This window comes from Hyla sarda, chromosome 5 (assembly GCF_029499605.1).
Source record: "Hyla sarda isolate aHylSar1 chromosome 5, aHylSar1.hap1, whole genome shotgun sequence".
NCBI lineage: Eukaryota > Metazoa > Chordata > Amphibia > Anura > Hylidae > Hyla > Hyla sarda.
Genome location: NC_079193.1, coordinates 24,999,111 through 25,024,480, shown reverse-complemented (window position 1 = coordinate 25,024,480; position 25,370 = coordinate 24,999,111). Strand labels below are relative to the sequence as shown.

Below are 25,370 nucleotides of genomic sequence, written 5' to 3'. Positions count from 1 at the left end.
GGATACATCATCTGCCGGGTGTATCTAACTGTTATACAACTCTCCTGGTGCTCAGGCTGACAACCACTAAGGTGCCAGGATGAAATTCTTAGTCGCCATGATAACCAAGCATCTGGGATTTGTCGTGATCTGGATGAACAACAGTTGAAGAAAAGAAAGGAAGTTGAAGAAAAAAATAATTCCCATGAACAAATAGTTAAAAAGTGTGCGACAAGATGAGCTGAAGAATGTGAAGAAGAAAGGGCTATCTTATCCACAGGATAGGGTATAAGTAGAGATGAGCGTATTTTTGAAAAATTCTATTCGGCCGATTCGGTGAACTTTCCGAAAAAATTAGTTTCGATCCGAATTTATTGGTGGCGAATCCCTATTTCCGGACTACAGAGAGGCTCAATAGGGGTGTAGAACACTTTGCCTTGCCGTAACACATGTAGGGAGTGTGTTGGGTTAGTGAAATAATACTGTTATTCAGTATGACATGCAGATTACAGGCGTCGCTAACAGAATCACTGCCACAGAGCGTCTGGATGTGGCAGCAGGGTCGGGAAAAAGCAGGTGTGTAGGTATTTCTGGCCTTTAACAATAACTGGCCCCTATGAGTTTAACAGGATAAAACATACAAAAGCGCTGAGTGCGTATATATTACACTAATAGCAACAATGGGACACAGCAAATGAGGCGTCAGAGATCCAGGATATTAAAGAATGGCTTCTGAGTTTATTCCACAAAGTAGATACATGTGCAACGTTTCGACGTGGAGCCTTTGTCAAGCATTACACTTATGATAGGAAAATACGCCCCAGTACAGTTAAACCTGAATTAGGCATTAAAAGCAGGTGTGTAGGAATTTCTGGCCTTTAACAATAACTGGCCCCTATGAGTTTAACAGGAAAAAACTTAAAAGCGCTGAGTGCATATATATTACACTTATGATAGGAAAATACACCCCAGTACGGTTACACCTGAATTAGGCGTTAAAAGCAGGTGACTAGGTCTTTTAGTGCTCACATTAACTGGCCCCTATTAGCTTTAGAGTACTACACCTCAGTACAGTTGCAGCATGAAGTGTACTCTCTCTCTCCCACTATTGTCCCTGTCTGCCTGCCTGCAGTGTTGTGGGCTTCAGGTGAATGGATTCGATGTAAAGATCTGTTCTCTATTGGAACACACAGTGTCTGCTCTATGAGCAAAAAGTCCCAGAAATGCCTGTGTTCAGCAATGGCTGCCAAATATATAGGGCTGTGACATCACAGGGCTGGCTGACTGCTGATAGGCTGCATGCCGCATGTGATTCAGGGTGATCCTGCCTACCCGCTTTCCAGCCTTCCCAGAGTTTCTTTCCCCCATGTCCTCACACGTGTAGCCGCGATTTTAGATCCCCTGGACCGCAATAAATAGAGTTTAATGAAGCGATTCGTTTTATCGAATCGCGGCGATATTCAGATGCGTTACGAATCAAAATTTTCTGGAAATTTATAATGAATTCGGATTCGTCCGATTCGCTCATCTCTAGGTATAAGTAGCTTATCACAGGGGGTCAAAATGCCGGCGATCAAATTTTTTGGTGACTGTTTTGTTGGGTGATTGGTAGTAAGCCACCCGTACCGAGAGTGAAGATTTTGTGTAGTTAGTGCTGGACAAGGAAAATGTATTTTGGATCTGTTTGTGCCTGAAGTTAAAGGAGAAGTATCATGGGGAAAAACTAATCCTCTATCCAAAGGTCAGACCCCCCACAATCTCCTGTATGGGGGAACGGCTTTCCACGGGCACGGCACGAATCGGCAGCTGACACGCCCCCTCTATATATTCCTATGGGAGAGCTGAAGATAACCGAAGGACTCTCCCATAGTGATACATGCAGGGGGCATGTAGGCCGCCGCTTCGTGTGGGGTCATGACGCGCTGCTCCCAGGGAGAGCTGGGCCCCATACAGGAAATCGTGGGGGTCCCAGCGGTCGGACCCCCAACAATCTAAAACTTATCTCCTATCCTTTGGATAGGGGATAATTTTTTCCCCATGATATATTTCTTTAAAGGCGGTATTTGTTTTGCTACTGAGAAAATGAAGGCCTTTTAAATGTGTCTCTATCTCTGACTGCTTTTTTGCAACTATTTGACTGGTTCTACTGAGCTATTCTCACACAATAGATCTACAGTGCTGGAAGAGAATACAGTGGGACAAAAAAGTATTTAGTCAGCCACCAATTGTGCAAGTTCTCCCACTTAAAAAGATGGGAGAGGCCTGTAATTTTATCATAGGTATACCTCAACTATGAGAGACATAATGAGAAAAAAAATCCATAGAATTTTGTCTGATTTTTAAAGAAATTATTTTCAAATTATGGTGGAAAATAAGTATTTGGTCAATAACAAAAGTTCATCTCAATACTTTGTTATATACCTTTTGTTGGCAATGACAGAGGTCATATGTTTTCTGTAAGTCTTCACAAGGTCTTCACACACTGTTGCTGGTATTTTGGCCCATTCCTCCATGCAGATCTCCTCTAGAGCAGTCAATCACGTTTCATCTTCAATGCCCTTGCTGATTAAAGGAGGTTTTCATTCAAAATCTCACGATACATGGCCCCATTCATTCTTTCCTTTGCATGGATCAGTCGTTCTGTTCCCTTGGCAGAAAAACAGCCCCAAAGCATGATGTTTCCAACCCCATGCTTCACAGTAGGTATGGTGTTGTTTGGATGCAACTCAGCATTCTTTCTCCTCCAAACACGAAGTTTTTACCAAAAAGTTCTACTTTGCTTTCATCTGACCATATGACATTCTCCCAATACTCTTCTGGATCATCCAAATGCTCTCTAGCAAACTTCAGACAGGTCCGGACATGTACTGGCTTAAGCAGGGGGACATGTCTGGCACTGCATGATTTGAGTCCCTGGCGGTGTAGTGTGTTACTGATGGTAGCCTTTGTTACTTTTGTCCGAGCTTTCTGAAGGTCATTCACTAGGTCCCCCTGTGTGGTTTTGGGATTTTTGCTCACAGTTCTTGTGATCATTTTGACACCACGGGGTGAGATCTTGCATGGAGCCCCAGACTGAGATAGATTATCAGTGGTCTTATATGTCTTACATTTTCTAATAATTACTCCCACAGTTGATTTCTTCACACCAAGCTGCTTGCCTACTGCAGATTCAGTCTTCCCAGCCTTGTGCAGGTCTACAATTTTGTTTCTGGTGTCCTTCGACAGCTCTTTGGTCTTGGCCATAGTGGAGTTTGGAGTGTGACTGTTTGAGGTTGTGGACAGGTGTCTTTTATACTGATAACAAGTTCAAACAGGTGCCATTAATACAGGTAACAAGTGGAGGGCAGAGGAGACTCTTAAAAAAGAATTTACAGGTCTGTGAGAGACAGAAATCTTGCTTGTTTGTAGGTGACCAAATACTTATTTTCCACCATAATTTGCAAAAAAAATCTTACAAAATCAGACAATGTGATTTTACGGATTTTTTTTTCTCATTATGTCTCTCATAGCTGAGGTATGCCTCTCTCACGGAGAACTTGCACAATTGGTGGCTGACTAAATACTTTTTTGCCCCACAGTATATGAAGGTATAGTGGCTTTGTAATGACATACACAGCTCTATGGAGTCATATAGACTCTCCAATTGCACTGAAGCTATATAGCAGCTTAGTATTAGTGTATTAGGGGTGTGAATCGGCAAGAATTTGGCGATACGATACATATCCCGATACACATATGACGATATGATATATCCCAATTCTGTTTACGAAACGATATATCGCGATATATCCCGATTCTGTCTAAAAAAAAATGTCTTTTACACTTTTTTTTTTATACATTTTATTAGACTTTTAGGAGGAATCATTAGATTCCTCAGACAGATGAATGGAGTTCTATTGAACTCCATTGCTCTGTGATCCATTGATAGAGCCTAGTCCAGCCAGGATCTATCAATGACAGAGCCAAGGGACAGCAAGAAGCAGAGGTAAGCCCTCCGGCTACCTCCACAGTGGATCGCCTGTCCATGATCGCGCTGTGGGGGGGGGGGGGGGGGGCGATTTACCCCACTAGCCCACCAGGGAGCATTCACAGATCCCTTTAGAGGCCGCTGTCAGCTTTGACAGCGGTGATCTAAAGGGTTAATAGCGGCAGCCCCCGGCTATTGAAATCAGCTGGGGGCTGCAGAGTATGGAGCGGGCGGGAGTCCGGAGCCCGCTCCATACAGACTGCTGAGCGCCGCATGCTGGCTATTAGCGGGGGCCGCAGAGTACAGAGCAGGCAGGAGTGGGGAGCCCACTCCATACACCCAGAGCGCCGCCGTGCTTGTCAGGTCCAGCCCTGCTTGCATGAGCCAGAAAAATTCACCTGCCCAGCGCCCGGAATTGCATGTCCCGGGCGTCGGGAGATACGAATTCCACATCCCTAAAAGGATCGATTCAAAAATATTTTGAATCGATACCGTATCGCCAAATAAAAAATTGCGATAATCGAGTGAATCGATTTTTTCTTACACCCCTATAGTGTATTAAGCCATAGGTGATATTGTGGCCTCCAAGGGGTGTGAGGGTATATGTGGTAACCATGAGATTAAAATGAGGTACACCTGATCAGAAGTAGTGTGCAAAAATATATTTATGTACAGTATATGAATGCATACTGTCCAATGGTGGCATTCAAAATCAGTGTGGAGGAAGAGTGGTGCAGTTGCCCATAGCAACCAATCAGATTGTGTCTTTCATTTTTTCAGAGACCTTTTTAAAAATAAAAGAAGCAATCTGATTGGTTGCTGTGGGCAACTACGCCACTCTTCCTTTACCCAGGTGTTGATAAATCTCCCCCACTGACTGGTCACATGTCTGACAGAAAGTTGTATCCAAAGCTGTTGTCTGTTTCCAAGGTAACCAGTAGAATTTTGAAAGTACCGTATTTTTCGCCGTATAAGACGCACTTTTTCTTCCCCAAAACTGGGGGGAAAAAGTCGGTGCGTCTTATACGGCGAATACACCCCTATCGCGGCGGTCCCTGCGGACATCAACGGCCGGGACCCGCGGCTAATACAGGACATCACCGATCGCGGTGATGCCCTGTATTAACCCTTCAGACGCGGCGATCAAAGCTGACTGCCCCGTCTGAAGGGAAAGTGACACTAACCCGGCTGTTCAGTTGGGCTGTTCGGGACCGCCACGATTTCACCGTGGCGGTCCCGAACAGCCCGACTGAATAGCCGGGTTAGTGCTTACAGGACACCGGGAGGGACCTTACCTGGCTCCTCGGTGTCTTCTCCGTTCAGGGATCCCCTGTATGGCCGGCGCTCTCCTTCCTCGTCATCACGTCGTCGCGTACGTGCGTCGGCGTGCATAATGACGTGATGGCGGTGACAGAGAGCGAGGATACCCGGCCGGCAGCAGAGACGTTCCGGAGCGACGGGGACACGGCGACAGCGATGGAGCGACATCCAGGGCAGCGGTGACGGGTCCGGAGCGGCGGGGACACGTGAGTATTACCTCCTATGCAGTGGTCTTCAATCTGCGGACCTCCTGATGTTGCAAAACTACAACTCCCAGCATGCCCGGACAGCCAACGGCTGTCCGGGCATGCTGGGAGTTGTAGTTTTGCAACATCTGGAGGTCCGCAGGTTGAAGACCACTATTGGGTTCAAAATCTTTATTTTTTTTAGATTTTGCACCTATAAATTGGGTGCGTCTTATACGCCGGTGCGTCCTATAGGGCGAAAAATACGGTAGTTCTGGATCCGAAAGTAGAAAACGTCACAAAATGAAAGTAGAGTATTTAATTCTCCGTACAAACCAATCCAGGGGTTTATTACCAGTGAATAAACATCGAGTAGGGATTATTGCAGACCATTTGGTATTATGATGATTACATTTGACATTTTACAAATGGCTGGCACAGCAAAATTCCCTAATGATGTATATAAAAGGCGAGCATAATGCTACAATAAGCGTCCATTTCAGCCCATGGGACTCTCTTGATGTGGCAGGATATTTAGATCTCGGCAGGAAAAATGTTTTATTTAATACAGTGAATATTTTTCCTGGCAAAGAAGAGTGACTTTAAAAACCATTTTAGCAAGCTTGCCCTTCATTGCTGAGATACAAAGTGTGGGAGTGTGCTACATTACATATCTATTAGTATGCACTGGAAAAAAACTCCTTATTTTCTTTCTTATGTTGCGGCTGGGAAAAAATGTTCCCCCAGACACAAGGTTTGTACCTCTTTCTTAGTAGCAACCCTTAAAAAAAAGCTAATCGCATTGAATCCTGGTGCTGTAAAATGTGGCAGCAAGTAATGACTTCCTCCGCGACGCCACCACGGGTGAAATTAAAGGAGTACTCCAGCCCTAAGACATCTTATCCCCTATCCAAAGGATAGGGGATAAGATGTCTGACCGCGGGGGTCCCGCCGCTGGGGACTCCCGCAATCTTACATTCGGCACCCACCTCTTTGAGCTACACGCTGCGCTGCCAGCTCACAAACTGCCGGGTGCCGATCACGGGGCCGGAGTATCGTGACGTCACGACTCCGCACCGTGTGACGTCACGCCCCCGCTATGCAAGTCCATGGGAGGGGGCGTGACGGCCGTCACGCCCCCTCCCATAGACTTGCATAGCGGGGGCGGGGCGTTCCATCACACGGGGCGGAGTTTTGTGTCGATACCCGTGGTCAGCACCCGGCAGTTTGTGAGCTGGCAGCGCGGCATGCAGCTCAAAGAGGTGGGTACCGAATGTAAGATTGCGGGGGTTCCCAGTGGCGGGACCCCCACGGTCAGACATCTTATCCCCTATCCTTTGGATAGGGGATAAGATGTCAAGCAGCGGTGTACCCCTTTAAACATTACATGGTGCTTATAAAAGGGGTTCTCCACTTTCGACAATCTCTACTAGCTAGAAGTGTCCTCCTGATAAAGAGCTGATGGCAAAGTGTCTCCTTGTTGGGACCCTCAGCGATCAGCACTAATCTGTAGGGAACACTGACAACAATTGGTCATTTTATCTGCAGCATCACCACAGGGAAAATGAAGTATTACACTGTGTCCATTCACATCAATGGGTTGGTCATGTAATGCGGGAAAAGATGGGTCCTCCAGAGAGAGAGAGAGACGCTCTTTGTAACTTACTTCTTACTCTTGCCAAGAGATGAGGATCCTGAACAGAGGATTCCCCCTCTGTTAACTCAGTAGCCCATCAGTACCAGAACTATTGGGCTTTATGGAATGTTTGGTTTATTAGGTTGTGTTACCTGTGGCTGCCGTAATTTGGTTCCTGGTTTTATTTATCTGGCCAGGTAGGTTAGCTGATAGGTCCTGCACCATTTGAGAAACCTTGGCGTGGTGTGCGGGCTCAAGTGTGTCCTTCATATAAGGATATACTGGCTAATGTCTCAGTTTTACATCAGTTTTGAGGGTTAGCTAATGTCATTGTTTACATTAACCACAGTAGTGAAACCATATTGTGATCCATAGGTGCAGGTCCTCCACTCCAACATAGGTGCACAACTGCACTTGGGGTTGAGCACCTTGTATCACCTTAGATCACATCAATGTAATTGTTTATTAGGTTGTGTATTTTTTTCCCCCAAATACATATATTATAGAGCAGTGGGCTACTGATCCTGGCCGGGACTTCCTGGAGCATTAGCTGGAGGATATCTACAGCATAGACAAGTCATAAATACCTTTACTGTTTCATTGGGAACTCCAGGCTCTGGCACTTTATTCAAATAAGTTGTCAAATCTTGGTCGACGTGTTCAAAAACCAGTGTAAGCTTCGTCTCCCTGTCTGTCCGCGAAACGGTACATACATCGAATAACCTGTGCGAAAAAAGAAAAAAGAAATAAATTATATTACAAACTGCATATAAATTAGTAGTAAGGCTAAGTGCACACCAACGTTCAGCTGCACTCTTTAAAGATGTAAAAATTTTGTGAAGAAAAAAAATAATACAGCAAAAATTTATTTTTAACTGTTTTTTTAGAACTTACAAATAAAGGGACACCCGATGGAAACCTGATGGACCTTATTTAACCTTGATGGGATCTGTTGGTGTCCGTTGTGCAACAGCTGAACGAGAATGTGCACTAAGCCTTAGGAAAGAACTGCAGTACGACTGTATCTTACAAATACTAGTATTTTGTAAACCTGTCTGTCCAAACCAGGCTCTGTATTGGCCCATTATTATTAATTAGACTGCATCTTTCTGAAAAAAAAACCTCAAACCCTATAGAGTTCACAAAAATGAACTGTTTTGTCAGGCTGTGGACTTTCTTAAAAGAATACTCTATTTTTGAACCCACAAGAAAATGTACTTAAAGTGTACCTGTCATTAACAAAACTTTTTATATACGGTAATGTAGATAGCAACATTATATGTATATTTGTAATACACATTGGTTATTAAATGTGTATATTTTTGTCCATACAGCTATTGTCTGTGTGTCTCTGTAAAAGTCTAAATACAGGAAGTGCGGGTAGACAAGCAGGACTCTGTACACTGAGGACAAGCAGGGCTCTGTGCAGTGAGGACAAGCAGGACTCTGTACACTGAGGACAAGCAGGGCTCTGTGCAGTGAGGACAAGCAGGGCTCTGTACACCGAGGACAAGCAGGGCTCTGTACACCGAGGACAAGCAGGGCTCTGTACACTGAGGACAAGCAGAGCACTGTACACTGAGGACAAGCAGGGCTCTGTATACTGGGGACAAGCAGGGCTCTGTACACTGAGGACAAGCAGAGCACTGTACACTGAGGACAAGCAGGGCTCTGTATACTGGGGACAAGCAGGGCTCTGTACACTGAGGACAAGCAGGGCTCTGTGCAATGAGGACAAGCAGGGCTCTGTACACCGAAGACAAGCAGGGCTCTGTACACTGAGGACAAGCAGGGCTCTGTACACTGAGGACAAGCAGAGCTCTGTACACTGAGGACAAGCAGGGCTCCGTACACTGAGGACAAGCAGGGCTCTGTACACTGAGGACAAGCGGGGCTCTGTACACTGAGGACAAGCGAGGCTCTGTAAACTGAGGACAAGCGGGGCTCTGTACACTGAGGACAAGCAGAGCTCTGTACACTGAGGAGAAGCGGGGCTCTGTACACTGAGGACAAGCAAGGCTCTGAACACTGAGGAAAAGCAGGGCTCTGTACACTGAGAACAAGCGGGGCTCTGTACACTGAGGACAAGCAGGGCTCTGAACACTGAGGAAAAGCAGGGCTCTGTACACTGAGAACAAGCGGGGCTCTGTACACTGAGGACAAGCGGGGCTCTGTCCACTGAGGACAAGCAGGGCTCTGAACACTGAGGAAAAGCTGGACTCTGTGCAGTGAGGCTTTGTGACATTCTCCCGGCTCACACATGAAGATGATTGACAAGCCAGGAGCCTGCACAGATCTGTTTGTCCCGCCCTCACTTCTTATATTTGGACTCCTCACAGAGACACACAGGCAATAGCTGCAGGGATAGCATTTTTCCACCCAAAAATATAAAAAAAATTTAATCAATGTATATTACAAATATACATATAATAGTATTATCTACATTATAATCATATGTTTTTGTTTACAACAGGTACACCTCAACAGCGTCCTCCGCCAAAGACTAAGCCAGTGTGGTGTAGCCTTTTGAGTCCAGCAAAATAAAAGAATATATTTCGGAAATAGACCGAAAACAGTCACTAGTAGAACATGCCCAGTATGGGACCCTGCACTATAAGGTAGCCTACATTTTTGCATATACTAGTGTACAGCATTGTGTGAGCTCATGTAAATGTCATGTGCTTGTTCAACTGTTCCCAATGGTACCATTCACATTGACCTCCCTAAATCTGCAAGAACAGGAAACATTCATACAGATATTATCCCTGGTTGGATATGAAGTCAGTACGCCATTCCCACATGACAGCAATGTCCTTACATTGCCAACTTTTTCTTCCCTGACCATGTAGCACATTCCAGGATGGTCAAGACCCTCCATGAGAACAACTCGCAGTGACATCTATTCTGCCAACAAATCATTTTTAAGGGTCACAGGGACCATCTTTAAATCATGGATGTTGTAGAAAAAAAAAAGAAGGAAAGTAAACAAATATTTTTTTTTTTTACGGTTTGCGGGTATGTGGCTGTCCGTTAGTAACCTGCATTAAACATATTTATATAATCGACACATGGAATGCAGAAGAACTGCCTATAACCTAACACATGCAAATACTGAGGAACCAGGCAGGTCTCAACAGTGTAGTATAAACATTGGAAAATATTCCCCGCTGTATGATTCCTTTGTGTTGACCTACATTTACTTAAAAATTTTGAAAAACACCTTTTTTGCCAGGTATTTAGCACACTGGCAAAACTAGAGACACGCTGCAGAAAAAAAATGATCCCCCAGTTTTGACTGGGCGCAAAAATCGTGGCCTCTTTTTTTTTTTTCCAGAGGGAATAGGGGTTTATGCAGTGATGGATAGCGCCTGTAATCCAGGTATTGCATATGGAAGCACAAGATGTCTTAGATCTGTAACCTAAACTGTATATGGATTTTTTTGTATAGCAAATAAAATGTTCCTTAAAGGGGTACTCCGCCCCTAGATATCTTATCCCCTATCCAAAGGATAGGGGATAAGATGTCTGATCACAGGGGTCCCATCGCTGGGGACCCTCGCGATCTAGGCTGCGGCACTCCAGACATCTGGTGCACAAAACGATCTTTGCTCCGTGCCGGATAACTGGCGATGCGGGGCGGAGGCTCGTGACGTCACGGTCATGCCCCCTCTATGGATCCCATAGAGATAGCAGCAGCAGCATACAGATAGAGCTGGAGGGGAGGTGTATAGCTACAATATATTCTGATCCCATACAGAGAGCAGCGGCAGTATACAGATAGAGTTGGAGGGCAGGTGTATAACTACTATATATTCTGATCCCATACAGATAGCAGCAGCCATATACTAATAGAGCTGGAGAAGAGTTGATGCGGCTGTGCTGGAGAAAAACAGATGGTGCTGTAGGACTAGTGATGGTGACTGTGCGTGATATGGGCACTAGTGATGGTGACTGTGCGTGATATGGGCACTAGTGATGGTGACTGTGCGTGATATGGGCAAAAAACAAAACAAAACTGGAGTGCTTTTTTAAGCTTTCTTTGAGATATCATCACAGGTTGTCATCTTTCATGGATCCCAATAAGTAACACACATTTTGTTAATTTTGGAAGCATTACATAATAAGTTTCTTTAAATAAATTGATATTCTATTAGGGTGGTACTTAATTTTCTCACTTGACCCAAATGTTATTGTTGATACATAACCTGTATGCGGAGCGCCACTAACACAGAATGAATGGTGCTATATAAGTCTGGAGTTCGGATAGCATCATCAGGTTTGGAAGAAAATATATCTGAACCGCACAGATCGCTTATGTGGAAAGGCAGACTGAAGTGAATCACACCATTAATTTCATCAGTCATTGCCTACGACGTCAGAGTCCCAGCGCGACATCAAAGGACGTTTACCAATGTGAGGATGCATGTAACCAGTGCTAAGCCTCAGTACCACAAGTAAACAGATCAATGAGAACCTTTCTGTTCTAGGGATTATCCACGACCGTGGTGGAAAACTAAACCAATGCGGGGAACTGCGAGGAGCTATAAAATGGGATTTTCCATTTAATTAAGTCTGAAATTAATTAAAACAATTGCAATTATGTAGCAAACTGAGGATGAAATGTAACACAATAATGTATACATCATGGCATACAACCGGGTCATGGCAAGAAATCCACAGCTGTTTCTATTGATGTCTATGAGGACAAGACCGAGTCAATGTAATCCGGGAATCGTGTTATAATCATTACCGTGCCGGAAATTCAATGTTTCCCTACGGGAAAAAAGGTGCAAGTAACATGACGACTATTACAAAATTTGCCAACATCTAGCATGTGTAATTACAAGTTCCCGCTAGTTCCAGAGATATACGTCGGGAGGTTCTACCAACAACAACTGGCACTTTATAGCTTTATCAGTCACTTATAGCAGAGGTTCCAAACCCAGTCCTAACGGCCACCAACAGTCCAGGATTAGAATTCTTCCCTGTTCTATTTAATGGAGTAACTGAGAAAATCTGGAATGTTGGTGGTCCTTGAGGACTGGGTTGGGGACCACTGACCTATAGGATCCAATGTTAAAATAATAATGTGCAATGTTTTAGTTGCACACCGATAGCTAGAACAGTGTCAACTACTGTATCCTATCAACAACATAAAACCATCCCAATATACAGGGTGGGCCATTTATATGGATACACCTTAACAAAATGGGAATGGTTGGTGATATTAACTTCCTGTTTGTATCACATTAGTATATGTGAGGGGGGAACTTTTCAAGATGGGTGGTGACCATGGCAGCCATTTTGAATCCAACTTTTGTTTTTTCAATAGGAAGAGGGTCATGTGACACATGAAACTTATTGGGAATTTCACAAGAAAAACAATGATGTCCTTGGTTTTAACATAACTTTATTCTTTCATGAGTTATTTACAAGTTTTGGACCACTTATAAAATGTGTTCAATGTGCTGCCCATTGTATTGGATTGTCAATGCAACCCTCTTCTCTATATACTGCTATATACTACTATATACACCACAGGAGAAATGCTAGCACAGGCTTCCAGTATCCGTATACACTGCTATATACTACTATATACACCGCAGGAGAAATGCTAGCACAGGCTTCCAGTATCCGTAGTTTCAGGTGCTGCAGAATGGGCAAAACAAAAATTGGAACAGGACCCTCAGTTTACGCAGAAGATTTTGTTCAGTGATGAGGAAACTTTTATGTGAATGGTGAAGTTAACAAACAAAACCATCGCTATTGGTCTGACACTAACCCACATTGGATAGATCCCTTCAAGACTGTTGGAACACAAAAACTGATGGAATGGTGTGGTATATGGGGTACAAAGATAGTGGGGCCATTCTTCATCAATGGAAACCTCAAGGCCACTGGATATGTGAAATTGCTACATGATGATGTGTTTCCCTCTTTATGCACTGAAGCTGCACGTTACCTGAGTTTTTCCAGCAAGATGGTGACCACCACATTATGGGTGTCAGGTCCGAGCATTCCTAGATGAACAGTTTCCTGGAAAGTGGATTGGTCGTCGTGTGCCAGTTGAATGGCCCCCAAGGTCTCCCAATCTGACCCCCTTAGACTTTTATCTTTGGGGTCATCTGAAGGCAATTGTCTATGCTGTGAAGATACGAGATGTGCAGCACCTTAAACTACGGATACTGGAAGCCTGTGCTAGCATTTCTCCTGCGGTGTATATAGTAGTATATAGCAGTGTATACGGATACTGGAAGCCTGTGCTAGCATTTCTCCTGCGGTGTATATAGTAGTATATAGTAGTATATAGCAGTGTATACGGATACTGGAAGCCTGTGCTAGCATTTCTCCTGCTGTGTATATAGTAGTATATAGCAGTGTATACAGATACTGGAAACCTGTGCTAGCATTTCTCCTGCGGTGTATATAGTAGTATATAGCAGTGTATATGGATACTGGAAGCCTGTGCTAGCATTTCTCCTGCGGTGTATATAGTAGTATATAGCAGTGTATACGGATACTGGAAGCCTGTGCTAGCATTTCTCCTGCGGTGTATATAGTAGTATATAGCAGTGTATACGGATACTGGAAGCCTGTGCTAGCATTTCTCCTGCTGTGTATATAGTAGTATATAGCAGTGTATACAGATACTGGAAACCTGTGCTAGCATTTCTCCTGCGGTGTATATAGTAGTATATAGCAGTGTATATGGATACTGGAAGCCTGTGCTAGCATTTCTCCTGCGGTGTATATAGTAGTATATAGCAGTGTATACGGATACTGGAAGCCTGTGCTAGCATTTCTCCTGCGGTGTATATAGTAGTATATAGCAGTGTATACGGATACTGGAAGCCTGTGCTAGCATTTCTCCTGCTGTGTATATAGTAGTATATAGCAGTGTATACAGATACTGGAAACCTGTGCTAGCATTTCTCCTGCGGTGTATATAGTAGTATATAGCAGTGTATACGGATACTGGAAGCCTGTGCTAGCATTTCTCCTGCGGTGTATATAGTAGTATATAGCAATGTATACGGATACTGGAAGCCTGTGCTAGCATTTCTCCTGCGGTGTATATAGTAGTATATAGCAGTGTATACGGATACTGGAAGCCTGTGCTAGCATTTCTCCTGCGGTGTATATAGTAGTATATAGCAGTGTATACGGATACTGGAAGCCTGCGCTAGCATTTCTCCTGCGGTGTATATAGTAGTATATAGCAGTATATAGAGAAGAGGGTTGCATTGACAATCCAACACAATGGGCAGCACATTGAACACATTTTATAAGTGGTCAGAAACTTGTAAATAACTCATGAAAGAATAAAGTTACGTTAAAACCAAGCACATCATTGTCTTTCTTGTGAAATTCCCAATAAGTTTGATGTGTCACATGACCCTCTTCCTATTGAAAAAACAAAAGTTGGATTAAAAATGGCCGACTTCAAAATGGCCGCCATGGTCACCACCCATCTTGAAAAGTTTCCCCCCTCACATATACTAATGTGCCACAAACAGGAAGTTAATATCACCAACCATTCCCATTTTATTAAGGTGTATCCATAGAAATGCCCCCTCCCTGTACATCATCATGATGGTGGCCAAATGGACACTCTGTTGTCCTCCTCAACATTCAACATATATGCCGGGAGATTTCCCAGCGTTTATGTCAGACGTGTAATGCAGATGCAGGGTGAATCTACCGGCGTATATGTTAAATGTACCTATAACACACACTTCACTAAGGCTACATTATGATAAACTAATGGAACATGCACAGGCTGACCATATTTCCTAGAGACAAAATGGGACTCTGGGATAGCTAAAACGGGACAGAGTTATATATAGTTGTAAGCCTCTATACTGACCCCATATATTATTGTAGGCCCCCATACTGCCCCCATATATAGTTGTAGGCCCCCATACTGCACCCATATATAGTTGTAGGCCCTTGTACTGACCACATATATCATTGTTGGCCCCCATACTGCCCCATATATAGTTGTAGGCCCCCATACTTCCCCCATATATAGTGGTAGGCCCCTATACTGACCCCATATATCATTGTAGGCCCCCATACTGCCCCCATTTACAGTTGTAGGCCCCCATACTGCCCCATATATAGTTGTAGGCCCCCTCTGTACCCTCATATAGTTGAAGGCCTCCTATCCTCTATGCCCCCATATATAGTACTAGGTAGGCAGCTTCCACAGTTATACTGCCCCCAGCATCCCAGCTACATTGCCCTGCTGTTTCGATGCTCTACTGCTCCTTTGGTCCAGGGTTGGGACCTACTGCTATGGCTGGGCCATAGCAGTAGGTCCCGGACCCAAGGAGCAGTGGAGTACATAAAGGGGTAATCCGCCCCTAGACATCTTATCCCCTATCCAAAGGATAGGGGATAAGATGTCTGATCTCCCTGCTGCACCCTGCATTGGTTTAGAGCGTCGGTGCAGCGCCGGAGGCTCGTGATGTCACGGCTATGTCCCCTCAATGCAAATTTATGGGAGGGGGCATGACGGACGTCACGCCCCTGCCAACAGACTTGCATTGAGGGGACATCTTATTGCCTATCCTTTAGATAGGGGATAAGATGTCTAGGGGCGCGGTACCCCTTTAAGCTTACACGAGCAGTAGTTTAGTTACCATCCCGATGCCTGCTCAGGGTCCAGGCTCACGATATCCTAACATCCCCTGACATTCTTCTGCCCCACACAACGTCAAGGGTGTCACTCGTCACAAGTACCGGCAGCCACTGGTCACTGACGTAAAGTTTGGGGGGAAAAAAAAAAAACATGGATGCCCGGGGTGAAGAAAAAAAAAGTCCATGTCGTGAGGGGCTGGGGATATGTGATGTTTCATTCAAAACTTCAGGCACAAAGTGATGGGGCATAAGCAGGTATGCCAGAAGAAGGACTATTGGGATATATAAATCGTGGACAGGACACACACAGCTTTATGGGCCACAGATTACTTCCACGGCCTTCCAAAGAAAAGCATAAATGGCGCAATTGAGAAAAGTCATGCTGTCCGTTCTTTGTTCTTCCTGAGATATAAGGTGCAAATACTCTTATAACTTGCTGGGTGTTTGTTCCCATGCCAGACTCCTATTTGGGCTATTATCACATTTATTTGGGTTTCTATAATTCAGGAGCCACCGTCAGAACGGCTCATGTTTGCGCGCAGCCGGTGTCAGCGTGACCCGAGTCACCAGGGGTTTGTTTGCTGATACAATTTTGACCCAGCGGTTAGTAAACTTTTCTTTATTCCGCTTTGCTTGTTTTATTGGCCACCATCTCCTATTTAGCATATCCTGGAACAGCAGTGTCTGTGTGGTGCGGGCAAAGCCACCACTTGTACTAGGTTTTCTCTTAAAGGGGTACTCCGGTGGAAAACTTTTATTTATTTATTTATTTTAAATCAACTGGTGCCAGAAAGTTAAACAGATTTGTAAATTACTTCTATAAAAAAAAAAATATCTTAATCCTTCAAGTACTTATTAGCTGATGAATACTACAGAGGAAATTGAAATTATTTTCTTTTTTGGAACACAAAGCTCTCTGCTGACATCAGAAGCACAGTGCTCTCTGCTGACATCTCTGTCCATTTTAGGAACTGTTCAGAGAAGCATATGTTTGCTGTGGGGATTTTCGCCTACTCTGGACAGTTATTAAAATGAACAGAGGTGTCAGCAGAGAGCACTGTGGACATGATGTCAGCAACAGCTCTGTGTTCCAAAAAGAAAATAATTTCCCCTGTAGTATTCAGCAGCTAATAAGTACTGGAAGGGTTAAGATTTTTTAATAGAAGTAATTTACAAATCTGTTTAAGTTTCTGGCACCGGTTGATTTAAAAAAAAAAGTTTTCCACCGGAGTACCCCTGGGATGTATAGCCTAGTTTTTTGTTTTTTTAATTTTTTACTGATTGGACTGAAATATTTAAAGGGGTACTCCGGAGAGAAAAAATGTTTTCAAATACACTGGCGCCAGATAGCTATACAGACTTATAAATTATTTCTATTTCATAATTTTAACCCTTCCAGTACTTATCAGCTGCTGTATGCTCCAGAGGAGGTTGTGTTGTTCTTTGCAATCTGACCATAGTGCTCTCTGCTGCCACCTCTGTCTGTGCCAGGAACTGTCCATTCAAACTTCTAAACAGAAACGTGAATGAGGCCTCAAAGAAATATCAACTACATATCAACCCGGCGTCACGCCGGGTTGATATGTAGTTGATATTTCTTTGAGGCCTTATTCACACTTCTTTTTAGACATCACGCACGTCTGCAAGAGGCAAACTCTCCAGTTGTCATGAAACTACAATCGTGCCATAAATTTTAAAAAAAATTTAAAAGAGGGACTGTGCCTTTAAGCACCCGGCTATGTCCCCCTTAGTGCTCCTCCGCGTAATGTCATGGCAAACAGTACATTCCCGACTCCTTCTGCCAAGTGAAAATGAGAACGCTTTTAGTCTACAAATGATTGAGGTGGTTTTCCCTAATCAAATTAAAGCCGCCAAATGTTCTTTTCAAAGGTAACTGTCTACTCGGCAGCTGTATGCAAACGACCACATCAAATGTGGACCGAAAAAAATATACAACCATAGACTTCTGTCCCCGCACCGCTTTACTCGCTCCTCGGAGACAAAAGACGCTTTACAGCTAATAATTACATTCTGGGGGGAACCAAGCAGGCGCTCTTAACTCTTCGCACACTGGAGAGTACAGAAAAGTTCAGATTAGTGGAAAATTGAGAAAAATTCCCTTGTGAATAGACATATTAGCTGTTCATAATATGTCACTTAGGGCCATATAGTAACTTTACATCTTGGTGGGCAGGGGGGGGGGGGAGGAATTGCAATTGCAAAAGTTCTGATACAACAAGCAATAAGTGAATCTGAATTTCATAGAAAGTTTAATACTAACTGGAGCTGTGCCTGTGTTATCATAAGGCTCATGTTTACTGAGTTTAAAATGATCAGCCGCCCTACTCCTGGTTACAACAGCCGCCTTACTCCTGCTTACAACAGCCCCCCTACTCCTGATTACAACAGCCGCCTTCCTCCTGGTTACAACAGCCGCCTTACTCCTGGTTACAACAGCCGCCCTACTCCTTGCAACAACAGCCGCCTAACTCCTGGTAACAACAGCCGCCCTACTCGTGGTTACAACAGCCGCCCTACTCCTGGTTACAATAGCCGCCCTACTCCTGGTTACAACAGCCGCCTTATTCCTGGTTACAACAGCCCCCCTACTCCTGATTACAACAGCCGCCTTCCTCCTGGTTACAACAGCCGCCTTACTCCTGGTTACAACAGCCGCCCTACTCCTTGCAACAACAGCCGCCTTACTCCTGGTAACAACAGCCGCCCTACCCGTGGTTACAACAGCCGCCCTACTCCTGGTTACAATAGCCGCCCTACTCCTGGTTACAACAGCCCCCCTACTCCTTGTAACAACAGCCGCCCTAATCCTGGTAACAACAGCTGCCCTACTCCTTGTAACAACACCTTCCCTACTCCTGGTTACAATAGCCGCCTTTTTCCTGGTTACAACAGCCGCCCTACTCCTGGTTACAACAGCTTCCCTACTCCTGGTTACAACAGCTTCCCTACTCCTGGTTACAACAGCTTCCCTACTCCTGGTTTCAACAGCCGCCCTATTCCTGGTTACAACAGCCCCCCGACTCCTGGTTACAACAGCCGCCCTACTTCCGGTAACAACAGCCGCCCTACTCCTGGTTACAACAGCCGCCCTATTCCTGGTTACAACAGCCCCCCGACTCCTGGTTACAATAGCCGCCCTTTTCCTTGTTACAACAGCCGCCCTACTCCTGGTTACAACAGCTTCCCTACTCCTGGTTACAACAGGTTCCCTACTCCTGGTTTCAACAGCCGCCCTATTCCTGGTTACAACAGCCCCTCGACTCCTGGTTACAACAGCCGCCCTACTTCCGGTAACAACAGCCGCCCTACTCCTGGTTACAACAGCCGCCCTACTCCTTGTAACAACAGGAATTATAAAATACTTTTGAGCGTTTTTAAGAAAACTGGAAGTTTCCCCCAAAAATGCAGTATGTGGAAACGATGGCATTTTTTTCCCATCAAAAACATGATAGTTTTAGCATCTATGGAGGTACGACGTCATGCATAGCGGTTCAGCATCCATAAAGTGCATAAAGCAGTGTTTCCCAAACAGGGTGCCTCCAGCTGCTGCTAGACTAGAACTCCCAGCATTCCCAGCTGAAGGCTGTCTGGGAATGCTTGGAGTTGTAGTTTAGCAGCAGCTGGAGGCTTCCTGTTTGGTAAACACTGACATAAAGGGTCTGTTCACATTATACACTTTTAACATGCCTTTTTTTTTTACAAAAACGCATGCTAAAAACGCAAAATGTGAACATAGCCTTACTTACCAATCCCATTCCTATCTGTAGCTCCCCCTCTAATCACATCACTAGAGGTGGGGCTACACTGGACCAGGAGTTAGCTAGCGCTGCGCATAGCGCCCAGTCCAGAAGCCAGATGCAGGGATTCCTGTCAATATAGTGAGAGGAGTCCAGACTCCTGTATAGTGTGCTATGCACTGCCATATGGCCAGCACAGGTAAGTAGTGACGCTATCCCTTACTACTTACCTCCTCACACGCCGCGGGCCGGATGCCCTGCATCCGACCCACAAAGTAGTATGCTGAAGCCAGTCATAAACTGCCGCAGGGTAAAAAATTGGCGTTTCCACACAAATGAAAAAACACCAGAAAAAAAGAATACAAAAACACTAAAAGAAGCAGTTGCAGTTTTTCTGGCATTTTTTTCAGGTAAAAAAAATAAATAAATGCCAGAAGAAAATGGAAACCTAGCCTCAAAGTGACTAGACAATTCACGCAGCGGTTGTTGTGTAGATTGGAAATCACATTCGTAGTAAAACCCTATGAATCTAACAATGAGCGGCTCACAGAGATATATTAAAGAGAACCTGTGTTACGCCGAGCGCTCCGGGTTCCCGCTCCTCCCCGGAGCGCTCGCTACACTCTCGCTCCCGCAGCGCCCCGGTCAGATCCACTGACCGGGTGCGCTGCGATACCGCCTCCAGCCGGGATGCGATTCGCGATGCAGGTGGCGCCCGCTCGCGATGCGCACCCCGGCTCCCGTACCTGACTCGCTCTCCGTCGGTCCTGTCCCGGCGCGCGCGGCCCCGCTCCCTAGGGCGCGCGCGCGCCGGGTCTCTGCGATTTAAAGGGCCACTGCGCCGCTGATTGGCGCAGTGGTTCTAATCAGTGTGTTCACCTGTGCACTCCCTATGTATACCTCACTTCCCCTGCACTCCCTCGCCGGATCTTGTTGCCATTGTGCCAGTGAAAGCGTTCCCTTGTGTGTTCCTAGCCTGTGTTCCAGACCTCCTGCCGTTGCCCCTGACTACGATCCTTGCTGCCTGCCCCGACCTTCTGCTACGTCCGACCTTGCTTCTGTCTACTCCCTTGTACCGCGCCTATCTTCAGCAGTCAGAGAGGTTGAGCCGTTGCTAGTGGATACGACCTGGTCACTACCGCCGCAGCAAGACCATCCCGCTTTGCGGCGGGCTCTGGTGAATACCAGTAGTGACTTAGAACCGGTCCACTAGCACGGTCCACGCCAATCCCTCTCTGGCACAGAGGATCCACCTCCTGCCAGCCGGCATCGTGACAGTAGATCCGGCCATGGATCCCGCTGAAGTTCCTCTGCCAGTTGTCGCCGACCTCACCACGGTGGTCGCCCAGCAGTCACAACAGATAGCGCAACAAGGCCACCAGCTGTCTCAACTGACCGTGATGTTACAGCAGCTACTACCACAGCTTCAGCAATCATCTCCTCCGCCAGCTCCTGCACCTCCTCCGCAGCGAGTGGCCGCCTCAGGCCTACGACTATCCTTGCCGGATAAATTTGATGGGGACTCTAAGTTTTGCCGTGGCTTTCTTTCACAATGTTCCCTGCACTTGGAGATGATGTCGGACCAGTTTCCTACTGAAAGGTCTAAGGTGGCTTTCGTAGTCAGCCTTCTGTCTGGAAAAGCTCTGTCATGGGCCACACCACTCTGGGACCGCAATGACCCCGTCACTGCCTCTGTACACTCCTTCTTCTCGGAAATTCGAAGTGTCTTTGAGGAACCTGCCCGAGCCTCTTCTGCTGAGACTGCCCTGCTGAACCTGGTCCAGGGTAATTCTTCCGTTGGCGAGTACGCCGTGCAATTCCGTACTCTTGCTTCTGAACTTTCCTGGAATAATGAGGCCCTCTGCGCGACCTTTAAAAAAGGCCTATCCAGCAACATTAAAGATGTTCTGGCCGCACGAGAAATTCCTGCTAACCTACATGAACTCATTCATCTAGCCACTCGCATTGACATGCGTTTTTCCGAAAGGCGTCAGGAGCTCCGCCAGGATATGGACTTTGTTCGCACGAGGCGTTTTTTCTCCCCGGCTCCTCTCTCCTCTGGTCCTCTGCAATCCGTTCCTGTGCCTTCCGCCGTGGAGGCTATGCAAGTTGACCGGTCTCGCCTGACACCTCAAGAGAGGACACGACGCCGCATGGAGAATCTCTGCCTGTACTGTGCCGGTACCGAACACTTCCTGAAGGATTGTCCTATCCGTCCTCCCCGCCTGGAAAGACGTACGCTGACTCCGCACAAAGGTGAAACAGTCCTTGATGTCAACTCTGCTTCTCCACGTCTTACTGTGCCTGTGCGGATATCTGCCTCTACCTTCTCCTTCTCCACTAAGGCCTTCTTGGACTCCGGATCTGCAGGAAACTTTATTTTGGCCTCTCTCATCAACAGGTTCAACATCCCAGTGACCAGTCTCGCCAGACCTCTCTACATCAATTGCGTTAACAATGAAAGATTGGACTGTGCCGTGCGTTACCGCACGGAACCCCTCCTAATGTGCATCGGACCTCACCACGAAAAAAATGAGTTTTTGGTCCTCTCCAATTGCACTTCCGAAATTCTCCTTGGACTACCCTGGCTTCAACACCATTCCCCAACCCTGGATTGGTCCACAGGGGAGATCAAGAGTTGGGGGCCCTCTTGTTTCAAGGACTGCCTTAAACCGGTTACCAGTACTCCTTGCCGTGACCCTGTGGTTCCCCCTGTAACCGGCCTCCCTAAGGCCTATATGGACTTTGCGGATGTTTTTTGCAAAAAACAAGCTGAGACTCTACCTCCTCACAGGCCTTATGACTGTCCTATTGACCTCCTCCCGGGCACTACTCCACCCCGGGGCAGAATTTATCCTCTCTCTGCCCCAGAGACTCTTGCTATGTCTGAGTACATCCAGGAAAATTTAAAAAAGGGCTTTATCCGCAAATCCTCCTCTCCTGCCGGAGCCGGATTTTTCTTTGTGTCCAAAAAAGATGGCTCCCTACGTCCTTGCATTGACTACCGCGGTCTTAATAAAATCACGGTAAAGAACCGCTACCCTCTACCTCTCATCTCTGAACTCTTTGATCGCCTCCAAGGTGCTCACATCTTTACCAAACTGGACTTAAGAGGTGCTTATAATCTCATCCGCATCAGAGAGGGGGATGAATGGAAAACGGCATTTAACACTAGAGATGGACACTTTGAGTATCTGGTCATGCCCTTTGGCCTGTGCAACGCCCCTGCCGTCTTCCAAGACTTTGTTAATGAAATTTTTCGTGATCTCTTATATTCCTGTGTTGTTGTGTATCTGGACGATATCCTGATTTTTTCTGCCAATCTAGAAGAACACCGCCAGCAGGTCCGCATGGTTCTTCAGAGACTTCGTAACAATCAACTTTATGCCAAAATGGAGAAATGTCTGTTTGAATGTCAATCTCTTCCTTTCCTAGGATACTTGGTCTCTGGCCAGGGACTACAAATGGATCCAGACAAACTCTCTGCCGTCTTAGATTGGCCACGCCCCTCCGGACTCCGTGCTATCCAACGTTTTTTGGGGTTCGCCAATTATTACAGACAATTTATTCCACATTTTTCCACCATTGTGGCTCCTATCGTGGCTTTAACCAAAAAGAATGCCAATCCTAAGTCATGGCCTCCTCAAGCGGAAGACGCATTTAAACGGCTCAAGTCTGCCTTTTCTTCAGCTCCCGTGCTCTCCAGACCTGACCCATCTAAACCCTTCCTATTGGAGGTTGATGCCTCCTCAGTAGGAGCTGGAGCGGTCCTTCTACAAAAAAATTCTTCCGGGCATGCTGTTACTTGTGGTTTTTTTTCTAAGACCTTCTCTCCGGCGGAGAGGAACTACTCCATCGGGGATCGAGAGCTACTAGCCATTAAATTAGCACTTGAGGAATGGAGGCATCTGCTGGAGGGATCAAGATTTCCAGTTATTATTTACACCGATCACAAGAACCTCTCCTATCTCCAGTCTGCCCAACGGCTGAATCCTCGCCAGGCCAGGTGGTCTCTGTTCTTTGCCCGATTTAATTTTGAAATTCACTTTCGGCCTGCCGATAAGAACATTAGGGCCGATGCTCTCTCTCGTTCCTCGGATGCCTCGGAAGTAGAGCTCTCTCCGCAACACATCATTCCTCCTGACTGCCTGATCTCCACTTCTCCAGCCTCCATCAGGCAAACTCCTCCAGGGAAGACCTTCGTCTCCCCACGCCAACGCCTCGGAATCCTCAAATGGGGTCACTCCTCCCATCTCGCAGGTCATGCGGGCATCAAGAAATCCGTGCAACTCATCTCTCGTTTCTATTGGTGGCCGACTCTGGAGACGGATGTTGTGGATTTTGTGCGAGCCTGCACTGTCTGTGCCCGGGATAAGACTCCTCGCCAGAAGCCCGCTGGTCTTCTTCATCCTCTGCCTGTTCCCGAACAGCCTTGGTCTCTGATTGGTATGGACTTTATTACAGACTTACCCTCATCCCGTGGCAACACTGTTGTTTGGGTGGTTGTTGATCGATTCTCCAAGATGGCACATTTCATCCCTCTTCCTGGTCTTCCTTCTGCGCCTCAGTTGGCAAAACAATTTTTTGTACACATTTTTCGTCTTCACGGGTTGCCCACGCAGATCGTCTCGGATAGAGGCGTCCAATTCGTGTCTAAATTCTGGAGGACTCTCTGTAAACAACTCAAGATTAAATTAAACTTTTCTTCTGCTTATCATCCTCAATCCAATGGGCAAGTAGAAAGAATTAACCAGGTCCTGGGTGATTATTTACGGCATTTTGTTTCCTCCCGCCAGGATGACTGGGCAGATCTTCTACCATGGGCCGAATTCTCGTATAACTTCAGAGTTTCTGAATCTTCTTCCAAATCCCCATTTTTCGTGGTGTACGGCCGTCACCCTCTTCCCCCCCTCCCTACTCCCTTGCCCTCTGGTGTACCCGCTGTGGATGAAATATCTCGTGATCTTTCCACCATATGGAAAGAGACCCAAAATTCTCTCTTACAGGCTTCATCACGCATGAAGAAGTTTGCTGATAAGAAAAGAAGAGCTCCCCCCATTTTTTCTCCCGGAGACAAGGTATGGCTCTCCGCTAAATATGTCCGCTTCCGTGTTCCCAGCTACAAATTGGGACCACGCTATCTTGGTCCTTTCAAAATTTTGTGCCAGATTAATCCTGTCTCTTATAAACTTCTTCTCCCTCCTTCTCTTCGTATTCCTAATGCCTTTCACGTTTCTCTTCTTAAACCACTCATCATCAACCGTTTCTCTCCTAAACTTATCTCTCCCACTCCTGTCTCCGGTTCTTCAGACATCTTTCCCGTAAAGGAGATACTGGCCTCCAAAAAGGTCAGAGGAAAAACCTTCTTTTTGGTTGACTGGGAGGGCTGTGGTCCTGAAGAGAGATCCTGGGAACCTGAGGACAATATCCTAGATAAAAATCTGGTCCTCAGGTTCTCAGGCTCCAAGAAGAGGGGGAGACCCAAGGGGGGGGGTACTGTTACGCCGAGCGCTCCGGGTTCCCGCTCCTCCCCAGAGCGCTCGCTACACTCTCGCTCCCGCAGCGCCCCGGTCAGATCCACTGACCGGGTGCGCTGCGATACCGCCTCCAGCCGGGAAGCGATTCGCGATGCGGGTGGCGCCCGCTCGCGATGCGCACCCCGGCTCCCGTACCTGACTCGCTCTCCGTCGGTCCTGTCCCGGCGCGCGCGGCCCCGCTCCCTAGGGCGCGCGCGCGCCGGGTCTCTGCGATTTAAAGGGCCACTGCGCCGCTGATTGGCGCAGTGGTTCTAATCAGTGTGTTCACCTGTGCACTCCCTATGTATACCTCACTTCCCCTGCACTCCCTCGCCGGATCTTGTTGCCATTGTGCCAGTGAAAGCG

The 25,370-nt window shown here is 46.3% G+C and overlaps 1 protein-coding gene and 1 long non-coding RNA gene across 3 annotated transcripts in view; one reads left to right on the top strand and one right to left on the bottom strand.

Moving 5' to 3' along the window:
- CDK6 (cyclin dependent kinase 6) overlaps positions 1 to 25,370 on the bottom strand; it is a 170,562-nt gene that overhangs the window by 88,058 nt on the left and 57,134 nt on the right. For both annotated transcript variants that reach the window (XM_056519030.1, XM_056519029.1), the window contains exon 3: positions 7,675 to 7,810. In XM_056519030.1, coding sequence (XP_056375005.1) covers positions 7,675 to 7,810 — 136 coding nt within the window. The remainder of the gene's footprint in view (positions 1 to 7,674; positions 7,811 to 25,370) is intronic.
- Positions 4,751 to 11,025, top strand: LOC130272967 (uncharacterized). The gene is made up of 3 exons (XR_008843803.1): positions 4,751 to 4,876; positions 9,561 to 9,705; positions 10,916 to 11,025. It is a non-coding gene; the product is annotated as an uncharacterized LOC130272967 (long non-coding RNA).